The sequence below is a fragment of the Pristiophorus japonicus genome, chromosome 6 (assembly GCF_044704955.1).
Source record: "Pristiophorus japonicus isolate sPriJap1 chromosome 6, sPriJap1.hap1, whole genome shotgun sequence".
Taxonomy (NCBI): Eukaryota; Metazoa; Chordata; class Chondrichthyes; family Pristiophoridae; genus Pristiophorus; species Pristiophorus japonicus.
This window is the reverse complement of record NC_091982.1, coordinates 40,607,498-40,632,341: the sequence shown is the minus strand read 5'-3', so window position 1 is coordinate 40,632,341 and position 24,844 is coordinate 40,607,498. Positions and strand designations below refer to the sequence as shown.

Genomic DNA, 24,844 nt, shown 5'->3' with positions numbered 1-24,844 from the left:
AGGGGGTGGATGGCTGGGTGAAGTTGACTTTTGCCCAGTTGATTCAATAGTAAGAAATTAATTCATTAAACAAAAGGAATATTCTTGCTGGAAATGTGAGCATGAAGTAAAACTTAAGACACACATGGGTGTTTGCACATTAAATACATGAATGTAACACAACCTGCATCCTATTGAAGGTCCAGGTTCAAAAACAATGCAGGAAATCAAATAAAAACAGAAAACACTAGAAATATGCAGCAGGTCAGCCAGCTTCTTAAAAAGAGTTCTGATAAAGGGTTTCATTCTGCACTTCCCCTCAATTCTTTATTTGCCTCTATTAGAATAAAAGCAATCACACTCCTGGTTCCCCTCATACCATAGTATTATTCCCCGACTGAGAGCTCACATAGGAGACTTTCCCCCAAGCCTCTGCCACTGGACTCTTGATTCATGGCCGTGGCCTGGGGTAATCTGCCCACCCACTTTCCTTAAGTGTTTGAGAAGGAGTGCAGGACGGAGGTGGTGATGTAAAGCACCAGTTCTCTGTAAGGAACCTGTCCCTGTAGTCAGCACAAACACAAATCCTGCTCCTGGAGTTTGGAGCGCTCCGCCAAGGAGTAATAAGAGACCCGCTTCAACTAATTCCTCTGCCAATAGTGAACATTCCTGGCATTTGAATACGAAAAGTTAATGGACAATTTGCAAAAAAGTCCAGAAAAACACTTCAAAATTACAGAGAAGGACTAGTCTTTAAGTAGCTTTAAATTATTTTGATACTGTGAAATTCTGATTGACTGCTTGTGACACAATGAGCATAAGAGTCACATGCAACAGGCATATGGAAGGGTATAATTAGGATTTTAATAAATATATAAAAAATTACTTTGCCCAGAGGTTTGTGTATCTATGATTTGGGTAGATATATGTTGTGAATTTCCACACCACCATCCCCAAATGATTAGTGGTTTCCACTGTAAGGTGCAGTAACGGCACAAGTAGTTACTGATTTACAAAAGTCACCCGCAGAGATGAGTGGAAAATTCCCAGAATCCAGAAAACTATTACATGCCTGACTACTGCAAGTCTAGGAACCTTTAATTCACCGAATGAATGTTGCAGGTTATTTATAAGCATCTGTGCATGTTTGTTTGAATGTCCCTTGCAATTTGGATAAATTCACAAACCACGTGAATGAGACCGGATCAGTTTATTCAGGTCATCCAAACCCCAAGACCACATTATTGCCTTGAAATGGCGACTTGAAAACAATTACGTTTTTCTAAGTGTTTCTGCTGAGTTTTATCATGTGGTTTTGAATTATACGGCAGAAAGGAGTTTAAATTTTTTTTTTATCCAATTAGCTGACTGCACACACTTATTTGGTTACAATGCTCACAGTTATATGTCACTTTTATGTAGTATATGAAAGAATTAGTTGCTTTTGTCATTTATACAGAATTCAAATTCTACAAAAGCAGTGTAGATCAATATAAAAACTAGAGGGCCATTGATTGAGGGTGATTTAATAAGTTAAATTCTGTTTTTAATAAAGGGCTTCCATAATTTTTACTGGTGTTTTAGAGATCGCATTCTGCAAACTCATTTGTCTTTCCATGAAAATGGAAAACTCGTGACTTTGCTTATAGTATAAATGGGGCTGCTATTCCCCACATTTAGAACCGTTAGCTTATAGGAACTAAACAAGTGGACTTCTATTTTTTGTTGGATGGTATTTCAAGATTTGTACTGGTATTTTGGGAGATGCATTTCGCGATTCCTTCTGTTTTCCTGAAATGGAAAACCAGTAACCTTGAAAAGCTGTAAATTGATTTTTTAAACTGTTCTTCATTCTGGGTCTCTCCTTGGTTTTTTTGATGGATTAGGAATCATTAGATTTGCTTTCGAGTACCCGTGACGCTTCACAACATTCGACTGGGGAATGTCAAGACACATCATCTACCTCAAAACATCTCGTTATTCGAACGTAGTAGAACCATTTCCTGAACCAAGTCTCCAATTACAGGTCAAGATTTCAACACAAAATTAACTCAACCAGTTAGGAATTCCCATTCACTTTGCCTAAACTTCAAGAGGCATGATACAGATTGATTTTCCTGTTCCTACAACTTTGGATCTACGCATGTCCAAAGAAGCCAGGATAGAGGCATTCAAGCAGAAAATGTCAATAATAACAAGCAATAAAACAGAGGACACAGTCTGTATTTTGTCTATGCCACTCTGAGATTGGAAGGGAATGCCAGAAAATGCAGTGGATCATGATGTATAAATAGACAAACCAACAGTCAGATAAGTGACCATTTTGTTGTCAATGTATCTGATTAATTTAAAGCTATTTAAATTCATATTAAGAAACAGGTCCGTAGGGCTCAGGTTACGATCCATTTACCAGCAATGCTCTTTAACACACTGTACTGAACCAATGGCCTAGTCCTTCAGTCTTCACAGTTCATCAGGTCTATGGGAAGTCGGTGATTTCTGTTGGGTTTGCTCATCACCTGTTAAGCTTTTTTCCCCTTCTCGGTCACTGTCCTCTTGTTTCTTTTTCTTCTTTCCTTTTTTCTCTTTCTTTCTATTCCCTTCCTTACCCTCTTTATCCTTATTTTTCTTCTTTTTTTTCTTTTTCTTCTTCTCCTCATCGATTGTTGCAGGGTCCCCCTTCTGCCCAATCCAATGTTCACTCAGACAATCTGAAATAGGTTCAAATTAGTGCATTCATTATAGGTTCACCTTTGTGCAGGAACCTTTGGCAAATTACTCTCGTTTCCTTTAATACACATGACGAATGATGCTGAACTGCATTGCTACACTGAAAATGCAATGGCTTCATTTGTGCATTCCCCACAGATATGACATGCCATTCATCTCCATTCCCAGTGATGAAGGCCATCGGCCTTTAACCTCAGGAATATGCTATAAAACACCACATGCAAGCTCGAGACTAGCTCCACATAAAAACAATCCCTTTCCCATCACCTGATGGTCTGTCATGATAATGCATTTTCAAGAAATTAACAGTAATTCTGATAATACATGGAATGGGTGGACACATGGATGAAATTCAACGCAGAAAGGTGTGATACATTTTGGTGGAAAGAATGTGGAGACCCAAACAAGCTAAATGGTACAGTTTTAAAGGAGGTGCAATAACAGAGAGACCTGGGGTGTTTGCGCACACATCTTTTAAGGTGGCAGGACAGGTTAACAAAGCAGGTAATAAAGCATATGGGATCCTGAGCTTTATAAATAGTAGCACAGAGTATAAAAGGCAGGAAGTAAAGCCTATATAAAACACTAGTTCAGCTCCAGTTGGAGTATTGTGTCCAATTCTGAGCACCACACTTTTGGGGAGAATGTGAAGGCTTTGGAGAGAGTACAGAAGAGATTTACTTGCCTCTGACTCAGAAGGTTGTGGCTTCAAGTCCCACTTCAGAGACTTGACCACATCATCTAGGCTGACACAACAGTGCAGTGCTGAGGGAGTGCTGCACTGTCGGAGGTGCCGTCTTTCAGATAAATGTTAAATAAGGCCTCATCTGCTCCCTCAGGTGGACGTAAAAGATCCCATGGTACTATTTCGAAGAAGAGCAGGGAGTTATCCCTGGTGTCCTGGACAATATTTATCCCTCAATCAACATAACAAAAATAGATTATCTGCTCATTATCACCTTGCTGTTTGTGGGAGCTTGCTGTGTGCAAATTGGTCCCACATTACAACAGTGACTACACGCCAAAAGTACTAAATTAGCTGTAAAGCATTTTGAGACGTGCAGTGATCGTGAAAGGCGCTATATAGATGAAAATCTTTCTTTTTTTACTAGAATGGCACCAGGGATGACTGGAGAAGCTGGGGTTGTTCTCCTTAGTACAGAGAAAGCTAAGAGGAGATTTGATAGAGGTGTTTAAAATAATGAAGAAGGGCTTAAGACTACATAAAGAGAAACTATTTCCAATGACTGAAGGGTCGATAACCAGAGGGCACAGATTTAAGCTGAATGGCAAAAGAACCATAAGAATATAAGAAATAGGAGCAGGAATGGCCATACGGCCCCTCGAGCCTGCTCCGCCATTCAATACGATCATGGCTGATCCGATTGTGAACTCAGGTCCACCTCCCTGCCCGCTCCTCATAACCCCTTATTCCCTTATCAGTTAAGAAGCTGTCTATTTCTGTCTTAAATTTATTCAATATCCCAGCCCCCACAGCTCTGTGAGGCAGTGAGTTTCAGATTCACAACCCTCAGTGAAGAAATTTCTCCTCATCTCAGTTTTAAATGGGCGGCCCCTTATTCTAAGATCATGCCCTCTAGTCCTAGTCTCCCCCACCAGTGGAAACATCCTTTCTGCATCCACATTGTCAAGCCCCTCATAACCTTATACGTTTCGATAATATCACCTCTCATTCTTCTGAATTCCAATGAGTAGAGGCCCAACCTACTCAACCAAAAAAACTCCTTCACAGGGTTGCTGTGGCTGCAGTTTTCCCAGATATGTCTGTCTGCAGTAATAATTAAAGCGGCCTGAATGCAGTGCATATCTCCAAGGCTTTTATGTTTTTAAAAGGTTTATACCTGTCTCGTGGGCCTTCAGCACATGCCGTTCACAGAGGAACATGGTGAGGTCTTCCTCCTGATGATTTTTATACCAGTCCTCAATAACATCCTCGTACCTTTCCACCATCACATCACACTGGGGTATAAAAGAGCGGAGTGATTATTTGCAATGCATTTTTGGCTCTCTGCGCAAGCGCGCCAGTTTGGCACTGCGCATGCGCACTCGGTCCACTCGCCCATGCGCAGTACCAAACGGTGCAGTAGCTGCAGCCTGCACCGCCATGCTTTCCTTGGCTCTGCGCAGGGAAGGTCAAGGGATTGGATGGGGAGAGGGGACTGGAGGATGTGAGGAGAGGAGATTGAAGGGGATCCTTGATGCATTTAAAAGTGGTAACTTGGTGCAGTTTGATCAATACAGCTGAAAACGGGGTTATCATAAAAAATAAGCATTTGCATTCAGAGTGGCCAATCCACCCACTGTGAGTAACCTGATATTAAATGACTGAAAATGACTTTTTAAAAAAAATTTTAACTTTTGGAATCTCCTCGAAGGCCTGCAAACTAGTGCAATTAGCGGAAACTCCCAATGGTGTTTAGTTTGATCTGGGGGTGTGGTCGGCTTCTAGCGCAATGTTTTTAAAACTGGAGCAAAAGATCGTGGAAACTCGAGTTACGCTGAACACAATTTGCGCTCAAAATTCCGCGTTCTTTTGCGGCAGTTACGCAGATTTCGGGCGAATTGCACAGAAAAAACAGCGTAATCGGGCAGGAGCTCCGGGCCATTATTCCCCCCAGTTGTAGATCAGGTCCTCTGCTCATACCTGCTTCTTCATGTCGGAGACCTCAGCTGATGTCTCATTCCACAGCTCGTAGGGGATGTCCATAACCACTTTAACACCTTTATGAACAAGGCCATGGAGAGTCTGGAACGTTTCACTCATTCCCTGGTTCGGAAAGAAATAAAATCAAGCATTAGTGACTTTGTGTGATGATGCTGCTACTTCTCTGCGATGATTTAGAAAAAGATACATTTCAGTATTGCCTCTGGCTTATTGCATTCTTTATGGTGTCTCACTCATCACTCTGATCTCATAGGAGAAGATGGCTAATAGCACAACGCAGTTTTATTAGTCTTCAGCCATTTATTGTTTTGCCATACTGAAAGGGGATCTTTAGTGTCGGGGATAACAACAACTTGTATTTATATAACGCCTTTAACGTACTGAAACATGCAAGGCACTTCACAGCATTATGAGATAAAATATGTGACACTGAGCCGCACAAGTAGAAATTAAGAGCAGGTAACCAAAAGCTTGGTCAATGAGGTATGTTTTAAGGAGCGTATTGAAGGAAGAAAGAGAGGAAGGAAGGTTTAGGCAGGGAGTTCCAGAGCTTAGGGCCTAGGCAACAGAAAACACGGCCACCAATGGTTGAGCGATTATAAATCAGGGATGCTCAAGTGGGCAGAGTTAGAGGAACGCAGACATCTCAGGGATTGTGGGGCTGGAGAAGATTACAGAGATAGGGAGGGGCGAGGCCATGGAGGATAAAGTCAAGACTTCACATTACTATGTGCTCTATACATGCAGATAGCATTCAGATATAAAGTTGCTGAGCTTCCTGGCCAAATGATTAGCTGCATTCAATTCTCGAGTAATAATGGATCAGTTTGAGGACATGATGCAAACTGTGACAGTTTCAACATCCAATAGTGACCCTTGAATCTGTCAAATGGTGCAAGTCTCTGGCCTTTCAGCCTTAATGGGAGATAAATGCGAGGAGAACTGTATGTAAATAGGAAACTATGTGGAATAGAAGAGATAAACCTATAGCACTATTTCAAGTTAAACCATAACCGCAGGACAGGTAAGTCAGGTTCAGCATTGTTGTCAGTCAGCAATTCTTCACAAAAGCAATGACCTCTAGAATGCACTTCTGGGTCATGTAGTGGAGGCAAAACTCTGGAATAATTCTGGTAGTTAGATACTAGGCTGGGCAGCTAGTGTAGGGAGCGACAAGATAAACCATTGGATTCTGTGGAAGCATTAGCCTGATGGGCTAAATGACCTCCCTCAACTGTAATTAATTTGTGAAGAGTGCGAGCAGCAGTAAGCAGTGCTGCTTTGTGAAGGCGGAAGGAGGCACAGATGCACAGGAAGTGAAGGAGAAACTATTTCAATAATTTAGAGCCAATAGCACATGGAAATAGGCAGGGTGCAGTCACACTTGAAGAATGCAAAATGAGTGCACAATGTTTCACTTGCCTTGGTATGGTAGGCAGATTTAAGAATATTACATTTAGATTCACAAGAATTAGAATTCACCAGCATGAAAAAAAACAAATCAGAAAATCTAACTTACTGTAAGATGTTCTATTTTTAAAATTGAGGATCCCAAATGAAGGATCAAAACTTTTCATGAAGACATTAGCAAGGCTGAAATAATAGGAGAGACCATGAGATAAATCGAGAAGTGATTTGATATCACCTACCTTGGATTTAAAAAGCTTATAGATTGTAGTATGACAGGAGAGAGTGGAGGGATTGGAATCCCATCATTAAGATAATTGGAAAGAATGAGCTGATGTTAGATACCTTATTTCCCACTTTGTGCCCCTGCCACTGGGCTCATTATCCAGTCCCTCCACCACCAGTTCACTCTGGCTGCAGTATGTATAGAAAGCTTTAAAATTGTTTATTTACCAATTTACACCACGACATTCCTGGATATTTCTGGGTTGGTGCATTGGTAGAAATCACTTCTGCCTGATTCAGACCTTTCCAAAGTATGAACTTTCCTGGTCCTAGTGTATCCCAGAATTTGCATGCGTGACATGATCATGCACACTGTGTGATGAAGTATGCATGTGTCATCTATTGTGTTCCTAACACAGATGAGACTGCACACAGGGAGGTTAAAGTAACAGTGACCTCAGTCTTTATTAAGACACTCCAGAGTGAGGAACAGGCCTTAGGGGCCGGCTTATATACAGTGCTCCCAAGGGATGCTGGGATCCCTTGGGACTTCAGGGGATGCGCTCCCTAGTGGCGGAATATGGGATTGCATGCTTTACAGATACACAACATCACTCCCCCGCCCAAAGTCAAAGTGAAAGCTATTTACAAGGTGAGGCGGTCGGGAGCCTTTCTTTCCCTGGTGGACCGCCTCGGTACAAATGTCTGTTCTGGTGTATTGGCTGTGCCCTCGCTGGGCTGGCGTGTTGTTGGCCCTGCAGGACTGCTGGGTGAGCCTGGCCTTGCTGGGCTGTTGGGCGTGATGGGTTCAATTTCCTGGTCCGAGGTGGTGTCGTTGATCCTTTGGGTGTGTGTTGTGGGCTCGAAAAAGGTGGGGTCTGCTGTGGGTTGTTCAGGGCAGTCTGTGAACCGCACCCTCGTTTGGTCCAGGTGCTTTCTGCAAATTTGTCCATTGTCTAGTTTGACTACAAACACCCTACTCCCTTCTTTAGCTATCACCGTGCCCGCGATCCACTTGGGACCATGCCCATAGTTTAGCACATACACAGGGTCATTCAGATCAATTTCCCGTGACACAGTGGTGCGACTATCGTTTACATTTTGTTGCTGCCGCCTGCTCTCTATCTGATCATGCAGGTTGGGGTGAACCAGCGAGAGTCTGGTTTTAAGTGTCCTTTTCATGAGTAGCTCAGCTGGGGGCACCCATGAGCGAGTGGGGTCTCGTGTATTAGCTGAGTAATACTCGGGACACGCAGGTATGGAGTGAGCCTTCTGTGACTCGTTTGAGGCTCTGTTTGATTGTTTGTACTGCCCGCTCTGCCTGCCCATTGGAGTCTGGTTTGAACGGGGCCGAGGTGACATGTTTGATCCCATTGCGGGTCATGAATTCTTTAAATTCGGCACTGGTGAAACATGGCCCGTTGTCACTGACCAGTATGTCAGGCAGGCCGTGGGTGGCAAACATTGCCCTCAGGCTTTCAATGGTGGCGGTGGCGGTGCTTCCCGACATTATTTCACATTCAATCCATTTTGAAAAAGTATCCACCACCACCAGGAACATTTTACCGTGAAACGGGCCCGCATAATCAACATGGATCCTCGACCATGGTCTGGGAGGCCAGGACCACAAACTTAGTGGTGCCTCTCTGGGCGCGTTGCTCAACTGAGCACACACGCGGCATTGCCATACACAGGACTCTAAGTCAAAGTCGATACCGGGCCACCACACGTTACTATACCCGGGTGAGTGCTGTGGAGATCCAAGATGAACATGTCCCTGCCCTTTTTGGGTAGCACTACGCGGTTACCCCACAACATGCAGTCTGCCTGAATGGACAGCTCGTCCTTTCGCCGCTGGAACGGCTTGATTAGCTTTTGCATTTCAGTGGGGATGCTGGCCCAGCTGCCATGCAGTACACAGTTTTTTACTAGGGACAGCAGAGGATCTTGGCTAGCCCAAGTCCTAATCTGGCGGGCCGTGACGGGTGATTTATCATTTTCAAACGCTTCCAAGACCATCAACAAGTCTGCGGGCTGCGCCACCATCAACAAGTTTTCAGGCTGCGCCATTTCCACCCCCGTGGTGGGCAATGGTAGCCGACTGAGCGCATGCGCACAGTTCTCGGTGCCTGGCCTGTGGCGGATGGTATAGTTATATGCTGATAGCGCGAGTGCCCACCTTTGTATGCAGGCTGAGGCATTCGTATTTATCCCCTTGTTTTCAGCGAACAGGGATATGAGGGTCCTGTGATCGGTTTCCAGCTCAAATTTGAGGCCAAACAGGTACTGATGTATTTTCTTTGCCCCGAACACACACGCTAATGCCTCTTTCTCAATCATGCAGTAGGCCCTCTTGGCCTTAGACAAGCTCCTGGAGGCGCAGACGACAGGTTGCAACTTCCCTGCAACGTTAGCTTATTGTAATACACACCCAACTCCGTACGATGACGTATCACATGCTAGCACAAGTCTTTTACACGGTTTATACAATACAAGCAGCTTGTTGGAGCATAAAATGTTTCTGGCTTTCTCAAAAGCAATTACTTGTTTTTTTCCCTATACCCAGTTCTCACCTTTACGCAATAACACATGTAGAGGCTCTAAGAGGGTGCTTAACCCCAGTAGGAAGTTACCAAAATAGTTGAGTCGTCTCAGGAACGACTGCAGCTCCGTGACGTTCTGTGGCCTGGCGCGTTCCTGATAGACGCCAAGATCGAGGCTGTGGGCCGAATGCCGTCCGCCGCGATCTTTCTCCGCAAAAACCCCACTTATGTTGCCATGAAGACACATTTTGACCTCTTCAGCCGCAGCCCTACATGATCTCCTCCAGGTTTTGTAGGTGCTCAACGGTGTCCCGACCCGTGACCAATATATCGTCCTGAAAGACCACCGTGCGTGGTACCGACTTGAGTAGGCTCTCCATGTTTCTCTGGATGATCACTGCAGCCGACCGAATTCCAAAAGGGCATCTGTTGTAGATGAACAGTCCCTTGTGCGTGTTGATGCAGGTGAGGCCCTTCAAAGACTCCTCCAGCTCCTGCGTCATGTAGGCCGAAGTCAGGCCAAGCTTGGTGAACGGCTTGCCTCCTGCCAGTGTCGCAAATAGGTTGTCTGCCTCAGGTAGCAGGTATTGGGCCTGTAGAGAGAAACAATTAATACTTACTTTATAATCGCCGCAAATCCTGACCGTGCCATCACTTTTGAGTACTGGAACAATCGGGCTGGCCCACTCACTGAATTCCACTAGGAAGATGATGCCCTTGCATTGCAGCCTGTCCAATTCGATTTCCACTCTCTCCCTCATCATGTGAGGTACCGCTTGCGCATTGTGGTGAACGGGTCGTGCCTCTGGGACCAAATGGATCTGCACCTTCGCCCCGGAAAAGTTTCCAATGCCTGGCTCAAAAAGGGAAGGAAATTTGTTAAGAATCTGGGTACATGAGGCCTCATTGACATGTGATAGCGCTCGGATATCATCCCAGTTCCAGCGGACTTTGTCCAGCCAGCTCCTTCCAAGCAGTGTGGGGCCATCGCCCAGGACAATCCAGAGTGGCAGTTCATGCAACGTGCCCTCGTAGGTGACCTTGACCATGGTGCTGCCCAGACAGTGATAAGCTTTTTGGTGTACGTTCTCAGTTTTGTGTGGATGGGGCTCAGGGCTGGTCTGAGTGTCTTGTTGCACCACAGTCTCTCAAACATCTTTTTACTCATGATGGATTGGCTGGCGCCAGTGTCCGGTTCCATGGCGACAGGTAAGCCATTCAATTTTACATTTCGCAATGTAGGTGGACATTTCGTCGAAAATGTGTGCACCCCGTGTACTTTGGCATCTGCTTCTTCTCTCTGAGGCTCGAAATTGCTTTGATCCACCGTGGACCGATCTTCCTCTGCCACATGGTGGTTAGCAGGTTTTGCAGAGCTTGCAGCACGTCTCTGATTTAAAATTAATTGATCTAGCATCAATTGCCATTTGTGGAAGAGAGTTCCAAACTTCTACCACCCTTTGTGTGTAGAGGTGTTTCCCAATTGTATTTTTTGAAAAAGTTACAAAGTTGATGGATGAGGGAAGCCCAGTAGACATTGTCTACTTAGATTTCCAAAAAGCTTTTGACACGGTACCGCACAAGAGGCTTCTCTATAAGATCGGAGCCTCTGGTATTGGTGGAAATATATTGAGTTAGATTCAGAACTGGCTGGCAGGATGCAAGCAAAGAGTAGTTATAGATAGATTTGGATCTGTTTGGAGGCCAGTCTCCAGTGGTGTCCCACAGGGAGCAGTGTTGGGACCATTGCTTTTTACTATTTTTATTAATGATTGGGATTTTGGAGTTGGGGTCACAATTTGCAAATTTGCAGATGATACCAAGATCTGTGCAAGTGTTCGAACTGTAGAAGAGGCTTGTCTGCTTCAGGCAGATCTTAATGTGTTGGGAGACTGGGCTCATGACTGGAAAATGATGTAAAACTTAGATAAGTTCAGTGTTCAGGGCAAATGCTCAACATTCATACACCCTCCAGAGAAAGTTATTAAAGATGGTGGAGATAGAAAGAGATTTGGGCATTCTAGTGCATACATCCTTAAAAAGGTACATGAGCAATGCCATGCAGTGATAGCTAAAGCAACTAGGGTGTTGGGTGTATCCATAGGACGAGTGAGTATAAGACGAGGTGTACTGTTTTATCCTTGTACAAGACTTTAATCAGGCCGCACTTGGAATAATGGTCCCAAGTTTCCACATGATTTGCTCCTGATTTTTAGGAGCAACTGGTGGAGAACGGAGTATCTTAGAAATCGGAATTCTCTACATTTAAGTTTTCTGCAGTTTTAGTCAGGTAGAACAGTTTCACTTTTGAACAGAATTTTTTTTTCAAAAGGGGGCGTGTCCGGCCACTGACGCCTGATTTGAAAGTTTCCACAGTGAAAACGTACTCCAAACTAACTTAGAATGGAGCAAGTGAAGATTTTTGTAGGCTTGAAAAAACCTTGTCTACACATTAAAAAATCAGGCGCAGGTTACAAATTAGGTGTCGGGAACGAGGTGGGGGGGGGGGGCGGGGAAGGGAAGTCATTAAATTCTACAATAAATCCTTAGTTATACTTATACAAATATTATACAAATAAATCTAACCTGAATAAAAATTTATAAGCAAAGAAAAGATTAAATAAACCATGTTCCTACCTGTGTGAAAGTGCTTCAGGCAGGCCTTTCAGGCAGCGGTTTGCCGTCGGGACCGACCGACGGCAGGGGGAGAAAGCTGCAAGAAGCCTCAGTGCTGATCATGGAAGGGCAACGTGGTTTTATTAAAAAATTTTAAAAATTGAACAGCTACAAAGAATTTGAATTGTCTCAAACAAGTGCATGTGTCCCGTTTATCACAGTCTATCTTTAATTACAGAATGCACTCCCTCACCCTCACACACAGAAATATGAAGAAAATTAAAATACAAGCCTTTGCAAGGGTTCAATAAACAAATTTTCACTTTTTCTGCAGCACTTTTTAAAATGGCCGAGTGCCAATGTTTCCTTCAGACTGCGCATGCGCGAACGCTCCAACGCGCGTGCGCAGGGTTGCCGGCACGAAAAAAACTCATTTAAATTGTACCCGCCCCCTCCTACTTACAAAATCGGCGCGAGTGGTAGGCTCCGCCCCCTGGGCGCCGCGCCAAGCAGACATCGAGCTGCAAAGCGCTCGAGAATAGCGCGTCTTTTTTCAGGCGCCGTTTGGAAACTTGGGGCCATAGTGTCCAGTTTTGGTCTCCTCACATGGTGGGTGATGTTGAAGCTCTGGAAAGGGTGCAGAAGAGGGACACTAGACTAATTCAAAGTCTAAAGCATCTTAGTTATCAAGATAAGTTAAAAGAGTTGAGACTCTATACCTTAGGGTAAACTTTGGGGGGGGGGGGGTGATATAAGGTAATGAAAGGAATAGACAGTGTTCCAGCTGACAGTTTATTTCAATTAAATAGATTAGGTAGGACCAGGGATTACAAATTTTAGTTGTATAAGGCTAGATCTAGGCTAGATGTCAGGAGGTGTTTTTTTTGCCAGAGAATAGTAGACCTCTGGAACAAGCTGCTGTTTCATGTGGTGGATGCAGACTCGCTGATTTCTTTCAAGCGAAAGCTGGATTTGTTTCTGGCTGCGGTGGAGATGAACTCTTACAGAAGGTAGGTACTGCAGGGAATTTAACGGCCGGAGTGATATCCTGGACTAATTTTGAGCACCTAGATGGGTCGGAGAGGAATTCCCCAGATTTTTTTCCTAAATTTGCCTGGGTTTTTTAAAATCTGTTTTTTTGCCTCTCCCAGGAGATCACATGGTTTCAGGTGAGGTGGCGTGTATATGTTGTGATACACATGGGGCAAGCTCGATTGGCCAGGTGGCTTTTACTTGACCTCACAAAGGCCTTTGACTCTTGTCAACTATGAGGGATTACGGAGTGTCCTTCTCAAATTTGGCTGCCCTCAAAAATTTGTCACCATCCTCTGCCTGCTTCACGATGACATGCAAGCTGTGATCCTTACCAACGGATCCACCACAGACCTAATACATGTGAAGACCTGTGTCAAGCAAGGCTCTTCTCAAACGTCCTCACTGCAATGCTCCATCTCGTCCTCAAAATGTACCCCGCTGGAGTGGAGTTAAACTACAAGACAAACGGGAAATTGTTCAACCTCCATCATTTCCAGTCCAGATCCAAGGTCCTTCCAACCCGTCACTGAATTACTGTATGCAGACAACGCTTGCGTTTGTGCACACTCGGAGGTCGAACTCCAAACCATCGTCGTCACCTTCACCAAAGCATACGAGAGTCTGGGCCTTACATTAAACATCCATAAGACAAAGGTTCTCTACCAACCTGACCCTGAAACACTTTACTGCCCCCCGATTATCAAGATCCATGATGAGATCCTGGACAATGTGGACCACTTCCCATACCTTGGGAGCCTTCTGTCAACACGGACAGACATCGATGATAAAGTCCAACACTGCCTTCAGTGTGCTAGTGCAGCCTTTGGTCGCCTGAGGAGAAGAGTGTTCGAAGACCAAGATCTCAAACCCGGCACCAAGCTCATGGTCTACAGAGCAGTAGTGACATCTGCCCTCCTATATGCCTCAGAGACGTGGACTATGTACCATAGGCACCTCAAAGCACTGGAGAGGTACCACCAATGCTGCCTCTGCAAAATCCTGCAAATTCATTGGCAGGATAGGCACATCAAAGTCAGTGTTCTCGCTCAGGCCAACATCGAAGCACTGACCATGCTCGACCAGTTCCGATGGACAGGCCACATTGTCCGCATGCTCGACACTAGACTCCCAAAACAAGCGCTCTACTCCGAGTTCCGACACGGCAAGCGAGCCACAGGGCAGAGAAAACGCTTCAAGAACACCCTCAAATCCTCCTTGAAAAAGTGCAACATCCCCAATGACTCTTGGGAATCCCTGGCCCAAGACCGTTCAAAGTGGAAGAGAAGCATCCGAGAAGGCGCCGAACACTTTGAGTCTCTTTGCCGGGAGCAGGCGGAAGCAATATACAAACATGTGGAAGGAGCGTACGAAAATCAAACACCTCACCCACCCGTGCCTTCAACCACCACCTGCCCCACCTGTGACAGAGACCGTAGATCCCACACTGGTCTCATCAGTCACCTTAGAACTCACATTAGTGTGGAAGCCAGTCATCCTCGACTCCGGGGGTCTGCCTAAGAAGACCTGTCTGTCATTGTTCGTATATTCGTAAAAGCATTCCTGAAATGCCTGACTCTAATCATTAGACTATGTCCCCTAGTCCTAGACTCCCCAACTAGTGGAAATAAGTTTCTCTCGATTTACCCTATCTGATCCCCTGTGAAGGTCCACCACAAGGCAACACTGGACGGGCAATAAATGCACTTTTGGCACTGTCACTCACACCCCAAGAACAAAGAAAAAAGTGTCAATTCTGAGCCGTCGCTTAATAAATTTGCCACAATGATCCTTTAATGCAGATGCCAATATCCATCAAATACACAAGTGCAATGTCCACCATGACACCCAGCACAATCCAGAATAAATCTGCTTTTCCCTCCCCACCACCAAAAGGCAGCTTATCAGTGCTTACCTTTGCAAAGCGATTACTCCCCGTTCGCTCCTTGTGTAGATTATATTCCAGCAGCCGATTACAAATGTTTTCAGTTACTTCAATCAACCGAATGTCACTGAGAGAAAAAAATGAGAAGACAGTTAACAAGAAAACCTTGGTCATAATGGAGTAATCATCAGCTGCATTTCATTTTCGGATTCTGGTGATTTTAGCCCTTTGCTATTCCAAATCTATATTTAGCTCATGCCTGTGGTCAGACAGAGTAATCAAGATTTCTGTTTCTAAGACTAGGGGCCCGAAATTCAGTACCGCTGGAAAGCTGGTGCTCCCCCCACCTTTTTGTGGTCATTAGCGCCAACATTTTTTCGTGGCTGGGCCACCCCATATTCAGTTCCAAAAGTGAACAAGTGGGTTCCAGCGCTAATGAACCCTCCCAAAGTGGATTTTTCAGCGGTGTGGCTGTCTTAATTTGAGTGTTATCACCACTGAGAAATTCAGCATGCAGGTAAGGGTTTGTAATGAGCCAGCTGCTCCCTGGCCTATTTAAAGGCCTGGGTTTGCAGCAAGGCCCTGAGGGAGGGGAAGGAGTTTGGAAGGATAGCTGGTGTAAGATGTGCAAGGAGAGCCAACAGGTTCATTGATTTGGAGCTGGAGACACTGAGGAACGGTGCGGAGGACAGAAGAAGAAGAATTTCCTGACATGGGGAGACCCCAGCACATAATGCATGGAGGGAGATTGCAGGGGAGGTGTCAGAAATATATGTGAGGACGCGCTCTCCCAGGAGGGTGCTGGCCAGTCCGTACCCGGCCCTTCCATGGTGGCGATGGGTTGACGCCTCCTAGCTCTTGGGCGACGGGGATCCTCCTCCTCTTCCTCCTCAGGTGGTACTGCTGGCTCAACCTCAAAGCGTCTATCCCCTCATGATGTTGAGGTTGTGCAGCATGCAGCAGACCACGACAATTATGGAGACCTGTTGAGGAGAGTACTGCAAGGTGCCACCAGAGCAGTCCATGCACCGGAATCTCTGCTTTAGGATGTCTATGCACTGCTCAATGATGCACCTGGTGGCACAATGAGCATCATTGTATGCATGCTCTGGTGCTGTCCTGGGGTTCTGCAGTGGAGTGAGCAGCCAAGTGGATATCCCTTGTCCCAAAGCAGCCAACCGCAATCCTGATTTGGGCCGGTGAAGACGGCGGGCACATTGGTCTGGCACAGAATGAATGAATCATGGCTTCTGCCTCCCTTGCCCGCTGCCTGTCTGCACAGTGCTGATGGCGATGCCTTCTCCTGCGTGCCATCCTACTTCTGACCAGGTGTTGTCCCCCCAACACTCCTCCCATCCTCAGGGTGAACTCTGCCAAGCAGGTCTCTGCAGCCCACAGGCCTCCACTAAAGAGTCAGACCTGCAAGTTGTACAAAAGTACAGGGGGGGTATGTGCAAAGCTCTGAGCAGCACTCAGCAGGTTTAATGGAGCCAAAACAATTAATAAAACTATATCAAGAGATAAATACTGCGGACCATGGAAAATGAAACAAAAACTATTAATAAAATTATATCAAAAGATAAATACTGTGGATGCATGCTGAAAACTGAAATAAAATCAATAAGTAATAAAACTTTTTACCTACCAAAGTGCCCCAGCGGTGTCACGTTCGAGCACCACATCGAAAACCTCGCGGGGGCATTGCTGGGAAAAGTCCTACCTTTCCCTCGGTGAATTTCGCTGTGGTTGTCCCTTTCCAGCCGCCTGCACGCTGTAGAGCTCGCTGCTGGAAACCCTCCTTTACTGCAGCTTCGCTGTGCCATTTCCGGTGGAAGTGAATACCACTGAAATCCTCCCCGAGCTGAATATGGCTCGGGGAGGGAAAAGTACCCGACCGCGGCAGCCGCTCGATTTTATTGGCCGACCGCCCAAGCTCTGCGGTAGCCGTCCCTTTGGGGCCGGTGAATTTCGGCTCCGAGATCTTTTGTTTTATTCAAAGTAAATTGTCACAATTGTGTGGTGTTTTAGTATTGTGTTTAAAGTGGCCTGGCCCTTTTAAGGCCACAAAGCCAAATTGACATAATTCTTGAGGTCAATTAAAGGTTAGTTTTTGGTGAAGTAACCAACATGTTCTTCTCTGCCCACCTGGCCAATTCCCAGAGCTCCATCCATTCCTCTTCATCATTTACATGCTACTCTTTGGGAATATCATACAAAGCATTGAGTCAACTTCCACATGAATGCTCACAACCACCTAGTTCCATCTCCTCCATCATTCAAAGGCTGTTGCTACGCTCTTTAACTGCCTGTCCACCTATGAGACCTGGATAAGCCAAAATTTCATCCAGATTAACGTAAGCACAACTGAAGCCCATCCTCTTCAACCCCTGCCAGTAATCACTGGCCTCGAACCACCCCACCCCCAGGAACTTGGGTTTTTATCTCTCCAAGGAGATCACATGGCTCCAGTTGGGGTGGAATGTAGAATGTTTCAGTATAAGGGATGTTGCAATTGTGTGAGGCAGACTGGTTGGGCTGGGTGCTCTTTACCTTTCTGCCATTGTTCATAGGTTTATATGTAACCTTCAGGGCTGCCAACCGAGGGCCGTGCGGCTCTTTGTCGGCCGGCGCAAACACGATGGGCCGAAATGGCCTCCTTCTGTGCTGTAAATTTCTATGTTCTATGAACCACCTCAAGCCAAGACATGAGGTGCGAAACACTGGCTTACTGCTTGATCCAAACTGAACTTCCATCCCCCATAGATGCACCTTTATTAAAACTGCTTTCTTCCACCTGCACAAAACAGCCCACCTGCACACTTACCCCTCCCCACTGTTGCCAAAATACTTGATGCTCAACCGCCCCCCCCAAATTGAGGAATTAGACCGACTCCTAGTCAGACTAATGCCTCAACCTGCCACAAGTTACAATCAATCCAAAAAGCAGTAGCTCTTGTCCTCACATTTCCATTGTCCTTACCATCTCCAAGTTTCACTGACTCCCTGTGTCGCAGCCAAATGACTTCAACATTTTCATCCTCATTTTCAAATCTCTCCATGGTCTCACTCCACCCTACCATGGAGATCTCCTCCAGTATTACATGCCCATACGTACCTTACTCTGCTGATATCACTGTACTCCTTGTCTTGCAATCTCTAACACCCACCATAGAAACATAGCAAATAGGTGCAGGAGTAGGCCATTCAACAAGATCATGGCTGATCACCCACCCTAGCACCCTCCCCCCCCCCCCCCCCCACCCACGCCCCCTCCAGCCGCAAGGACCACATCCAACTCCATCCCGAACACATCCAATGAACTGGCATCAACAACTCTCCGCGGCAGGGAACCCCACAGGCCAACAACTCCCCGAGTGAAGAAGTCTCTCCCCATCCCAGCCCCAAACAGCCCACCCCCCCATCCCAAGACTGTGCCCCCCCCCGGCTCCGGACCTACCCAACACCGGGAACTCTCCCACCGCACCCAATCCGCCCCGTCCTGTCAGAATCCTTCCCAAATGCCAAACACCCCCCGATGTCGAGCCCCCAGCCCCAGCCACCCCGGAGCCACGCCCCCACGACGCCAACCACACCACATCCACCAACCGCCATCTGCGCAGTCAACCCGTCCACCCCACCCCGAACACTCCCCGCACCGAGGCACAGAGCCCCCAAGCCCGCTCCTCCAACACACCTCGCCCCCCCCCCCAGACCTCCGCTGCAATGTGGCCCCTCCCGTCCACCGCCCCGGGTCTCTCTGCCCCCCACCTCCACCACTCTCCCCTCCATCCCCCGCCCCCGTCTCCCCTTCACTTCCCTCTGCCTCCCCGCACAGACTCCCACCATGAATGGATGCTCATTCAACCACTACATTTCTATCATTTGCAAGTTCCTCTCCAACTCTTTCTACCTCCCTCCCTGCTTTCAAATACCTGCTCAAAATTATTTTCTTCAACCATGTAGCTGTATTCAGTTCCCCACCTTCACTCTCTCCATTGCCTCCTGCTTCTTTTTCATTATTTTTCCACCTTAATTTTGAATTTACCCCCTACAAGCACAGTCCATGTCCTCTAGTCCTACTGTTCTGGACAAGGTGAAATAGCTTATCATGGTCTACATTATCTAGTCCTTTCGAATCCTAAAAACAGCAATCATCACCTCTCAACCACTTTCAGTGTTTTCCAGTGCTTGCTAACAGCGGGTTCAGAATGTCTTCTGAAGAGGCCTATGAGCAGAATATCCCACTGGGTTTTTTGGCCAAGGTCCAGAAAGAAAAATATGAGGAAAACATTACTTAAGTATAAATATCAGTGTCCCTTACAAAAATAAGTGAACTTGCAGGAATTTGCTTACGAGTGCCTGTATTTTATTTTCGACCCTTTTCCTTCCAGAAAGCCGTATTTGGTATCAATCACCTCATTGGTTTTTCCTGTTTCATCAAAAGCCAATTTTAATTCCACAGCAAGGTACTTGCAAACTAAGGAGGAAAAAAAGAGATAGAAAGACATATTAAAAAGAAAGAATAATTGAAAATGCAGATTTCGTTATCAAGCCAGAGAAGGAACATTGAACTCTGTATTTTTGTTCTGAGAATCGGAGCTACACAAACTCTGTAATTTACCCAGAGATACTTGTCTGTTAAGCAGTATATTATACATGGCATAAATGGAAAAACATGAATGCCATAATTTTGAAATAAAATAAGAAAACAATGTTCTAAATGTCACACAATAGATTCCCGTGTTCAAATCTCCTATCTACTTTTGGTATTCTGTTAATAAGCTATTAAATCTGTCATTAATAACACCTTTCGATTTCTGTTGTTTTCTCCTCCCCTCTTGGCAGCTTGCATTGGCCATTCCTAGAAGGTTGCTTCTCTAGCACAAGTCTGACAGTTCTCATGAAGTGTCCCACCTGAAACACTAACCTATCTTTCTCTTTCAAATTGCTGAAGCATCAAATGTTGACCAACCAACGATTTTGTTTTGCAGTAATACAGTGATAGCAGTGTGAGTGTTTGTGCTCAAACTGAGAGATGTTACTGCTGGTATTTGCCACATTTTTTCCCCTCAGCCATCCAGTGTCTGCATGAAGTGCTCTCTGGTACATCTACCGCAGAGCAAAGCTTCCTCAAATTTTCCCTAAAGCCATGCCACAATTCCAACCTCAAAAGGGCACCAGTTCAATATTTCAATTTACTCCAATAGCCTTCTTGCGAAGACGGACAGTTTAGTTAATTTGAAATTAAATTTCCCACAAGTTTAAGAAAGCGGAACACATCTTTGGTTTGCATCTCAGTCAATTAACAAAATTGGTTGCAACAGTTTCTTGAAATAGAAACAAATGAGAGAATTGGTAACACTGTCTCTCGCTTCCACTTTTGTCCAGAAAGAGGAACAATTGATACAAACCGAATCCGAATGCGCTGGTGTAAGTAACAGTAAGAAAAAAGGGTAGTAATTTGCAGACTGCTGTTCAACAGCTAGAAACAAAACAACTATCAGTGAATTCAACTAAAATACGAACGAGAGAGACAGTGTGTGAACAGGTGGCACAGAGGACTGTATACTCAGTGTACCCATCACAAGCCACAAAGGGGATAGCGCTTTTAACACAGCACGGTTTTTTCACTGGATTGGGCCAACCTAATAGTTGCAGCGGCATATTGAAATATGTGCATCTATTCTGGTCAAAAAGGTTTGGGAGTCATTGATGTCTATAAAAATCTGTTGAATATTGCACAATAAATTCACTTGTTCAAATCTCCTAACTACTTTTGTTAATCTGTTAATAAGCTATTAAATCCGTCATTAATACACCTTTCGATTTCTGTTGTTTTCTCCTCCCCTCACACCAATATTGGGGTGCAAAATCAAAGCACATGGTATTGAGGGTAATGTACTGACGTGGATAGAGAACTGGCTGGCAGACAGGAAGCAGAGAGTCGGGATAAATGGGTCCTTTTCAGAATGGCAGGCAGTGACTAGTGGAGTGCCGCAGGGCTCGGTGCTGGGACCCCAGCTCTTTACAATATATATTAATGATTTAGATGATGGAATTGAGTGTAATATCTCCAAGTTTGCAGATGACACTAAACTGGGTGGCGGTGGGAGTTGTGAGGACGCTAAGAGGCTGCAGGGTGACTTGGACAGGTTAGGCGAATGGGCAAATACATGGCAGATGCAGTATAATGTGGATAAATGTGAGGTTATCCACTTTGGGGGCAAAAACATGAAGGCAGAATATCATCTGAATGGTGACAGATTAGGAAAAGGGGAGGTGCAGCGAGACCTGGGTGTCATGGTTCATCAATCATTGAAGGTTGGCATGCAGGTACAGCAGGCGGTGAAGAAGGCAAATGGTATGTTGGCCTTCATAGCTAGGGGATTTGTGTATAGGAGCAGGGAAGTCTTACTGCAGTTGTACAGGGCCTTGGTGAGGCCTCACCTGGAATATTGTGTTCAGTTTTGGTCTCCTAATCTGAGGAAGGACATTCTTGCTATTGAGGGAGTGCAGCGAAGGTTCACCAGACTGATTCCACAGATAGCTGGACTGACATATGAGGAGAGACTGGAACAACTGGGCCTTTATACACTGGAGTTTAGAAGGATGAGAGGGGATCTCACAGAAACATAAAAGATTCTGACGGGACTGGATAGGTTAGATGCGGGAAGAATGTTCCCGATGTTGGGGAAGTCCAGAACCAGGGGACACAGTCTTAGGGCAAGGGGCAGGCCATTTAGGACTGAGATGAGGAGAAACTTCTTCACTCAGAGAGTTGTTGACCTGTGGAAATCCCTGCCGCAGAGAGTTGTTGATGCCAGTTCATTGGATATATTCAAGAGGGAGTTAGATATGGCCCTTACGGCTAAAGGGATCAAGGAATATGGAGAGAAAGCAGGAAAGAGGTACTGAAGGAATGATCAGCCATGATTTTATTGAATGATGGTGCAGGCTCGAAGGGCTGAATGGCCTACTCCTGCACCTATTTTCTATGTTTCTATGAATGTTTGGCAAAGGATGGCTATGCTGGGGAATGGCTCCTTTTTAAAAAAAAACACCCAGTGTTATCAAAAACTACTTTCATTATATAGCACCGAAAAACATAGAAAGTAAATATACTCTCTAGACACACTTCACAGACGCATAATCATAAAAATGACACTGAATCAAAGAAGATAATAGAATGGGTGAGACCACTGGTGGGGCAAAGGGATGGAGGGGATGTACAAGAAGCCAGGGTCACAGGGTTTGGAGGGCAGCTGTGAGAGGTCACAGAGATCGGGAGGGGTGTGGCAGTGGAGGGATTTAGACACCAAGCCCTTTCCGATCACGTACTACACAAGTGGAAAATAAAGATCCTTGGACTCTCACATCAATATACTTTAGAGCATTGATCACTTCCATATTGTGGCATTTCAATTTCCCATGTCAGTATTCTTCTGGTTTGAGCAAGACTGTTGATTTGTGCTGAATTATAAGCTACTTGGGCTGTAGATACCCTTGCACGAGGAACCAGGCTAAATAAATGTCAAATTGTGCGCACTTCTTTTTTAAATTAATTCTCAGGATCATTGGCAGACCATTTATTGCGCATCCTTAGTTGCCCTCAAGAAGTTGGTGGTGGTGAGCTGCCATCTTCTTCAACCACTGCAGTCCGTGTGGTGAAGGTACTCCCACAGTGCTGTTTGGTAGGCAATTTAAGATTTTGGCCCAGCACCAATGAAAGAACGGCGACATATGTCCAAGTCAGGATGGTGTGTGACTTGGAAGGGAATCTGTAGGTGATGGCATTCCCATGCACCTACTGCCCTTGTCCTTCTAGTTGATGGAGACCATGGGTTTGATGTGCCTTGGCAAGTTGCTGCAGTGTATCTGTAGATAGTACACACTGCAGCTGCTGTACCCTGGTGATGTCCCCTTGTGCACAATTGTTTATTCAATTTTGGGGGAATCCAGGGTAATCCGTATGTTTACATTAAAAATTGTGCTCGACAGAAAAAATAAGTGGCTTGTGGACTTATCCATATTCAACAGGCCAGCCAGGCCATCACTTTCCCAAAGGCTATCTCAACAGTCACTCTCTCCACCCTTTCACAGAGCCACTCTTTCCCTCTAATCTCTTCTCTCTGAGGTTATGGTATAAGGTGCACTATTGGGGCAGAGGAACTTTACTTTGAATCTAACAGTCATGGAGTAATGATTCTAGTAAGATTGGAGTAAGATTTGAAATATTCAATTTTCCAGTACTCGTGGATCAATACAATCACAATAACAAATACTGACGTTACTATGTGAGGATGAGACAAAATATCATCCAATCATCATGCAAACCTGATCTCAAATCACCACAAAAGTCATTGACAAGAGGTCTTAAAAGGGACAGGGTCTCAGGCAAAAAACGCCATGGTTGTAAACTGAGGAATTTGCAATCATACAGTCAGGTTATGCTGACACCAAAATTAAATTGATACAACGTCCATCTAAAGTCCAAATATTGTATTATAAATATGCAAAATCAATGTTGAAAAGTTCACTCTAAAGCAGACCTTCAGAACACGGCAGATATTGAACAGAGTGTTCAGAACAGGCTGTTCTAGGACAAACCGAATTCTCTGAAGGGGCACTTTAAAATGCCAAAGATTAGGCACCATTGTCCCACAAAAGGTACTACCTCTATACCCAAAGAATTACTAAATATTGAATGCCTAAGTACTAAATAATGGAGCTATTAATTCTTACTTTAGTCCGTTGACTTTATATATTTTGAATCATGTACGTTTCAAACATTATTCCTTTAGCCAAAATGATTTAAGTTTATAAGATCCCAACGAGGAATATCATAAAGTGGATAAAGCAGCAGCAATCTTAAAGATATTGTCGGAATAAGCAGTTCCTATTTTTTCAGTAAATCAACATTTAACACTCCACTGCCCAATAGTTTTAAAAAAAAGCTTGAACTGGGATCTGAATGCTTTAAATGAAAGCATACAAGCAGTGGATGTCCAGTGAGACGGGTTTATTGTACTACTGGATTCCACATTAGGCACAATAACCAACCAAGCTGCAATTCGCATTAATAAAAATCATGGGCCGAAAGGGGAAGTAGCCCTATACTCGGAACAGTTCGAATATCGACCCCCTTGTCGATTTATTAAATAAATCACGAAATACGCTATAAACAAATACAATGAACGATGAAAGGCCATCTCTCTCCACAGATGCTGCCTGACCTGCTGAGTATTCCAGCATTTTCTGTTTCCATTATAAACAACAGTTTTCTTTCTATAGTAATAGCAATAATTCCCGATTAAGAACATTATTGATGCATCGTCCGGAGTATCAGCGACGTGAATATTGACTCTGAAAACAGAATTAAACGACAGAAGGCCGTGTGTGTGTGTGTGTAACAAGTGCAGCTGTCAAGAGTGTAATAAGAACTGGGACACAAACCTTCGCATCTATTGGGGAGTTTCACCCATTCGGAATCATCGTCGCTCCAGACTGGCCCAGAAAACAAGAGGAGGACTGAGATGAGCCTGGCCACGGTCAGCATTGTGCTGTGATCTTTAATGTGAGGGGGAGGGGGGTTGGAAATATAACAATAAAAGTTACAAAAATATCCAGTGTTTTTTTTGTTAAATTTCCTATTTAATAAAACACGGGCTCGCTGGCTGCTTGAGAAATTGACACTCACCCGACCCCACGGTCACATTGTATCCACTTCCTCCTCGCACCGAC

General features: G+C 45.0%; 1 protein-coding gene across 1 annotated transcript; it reads right to left on the bottom strand.

Moving 5' to 3' along the window:
* Nucleotides 1-1,174: 1,174 nt before the first annotated feature.
* Nucleotides 1,175-24,844, bottom strand: cnpy3 (canopy FGF signaling regulator 3). The gene is made up of 7 exons (XM_070882788.1): nt 24,801-24,844; nt 24,557-24,670; nt 19,457-19,580; nt 15,134-15,230; nt 5,375-5,497; nt 4,572-4,689; nt 1,175-2,690 (listed from the first exon to the last, which is right to left on the bottom strand). The coding sequence occupies exons 2-7, from the start codon at nt 24,657-24,659 to the stop codon at nt 2,443-2,445; spliced, it is 813 nt and encodes a 270-aa protein (XP_070738889.1). The 5' UTR covers nt 24,660-24,670; nt 24,801-24,844; the 3' UTR covers nt 1,175-2,442.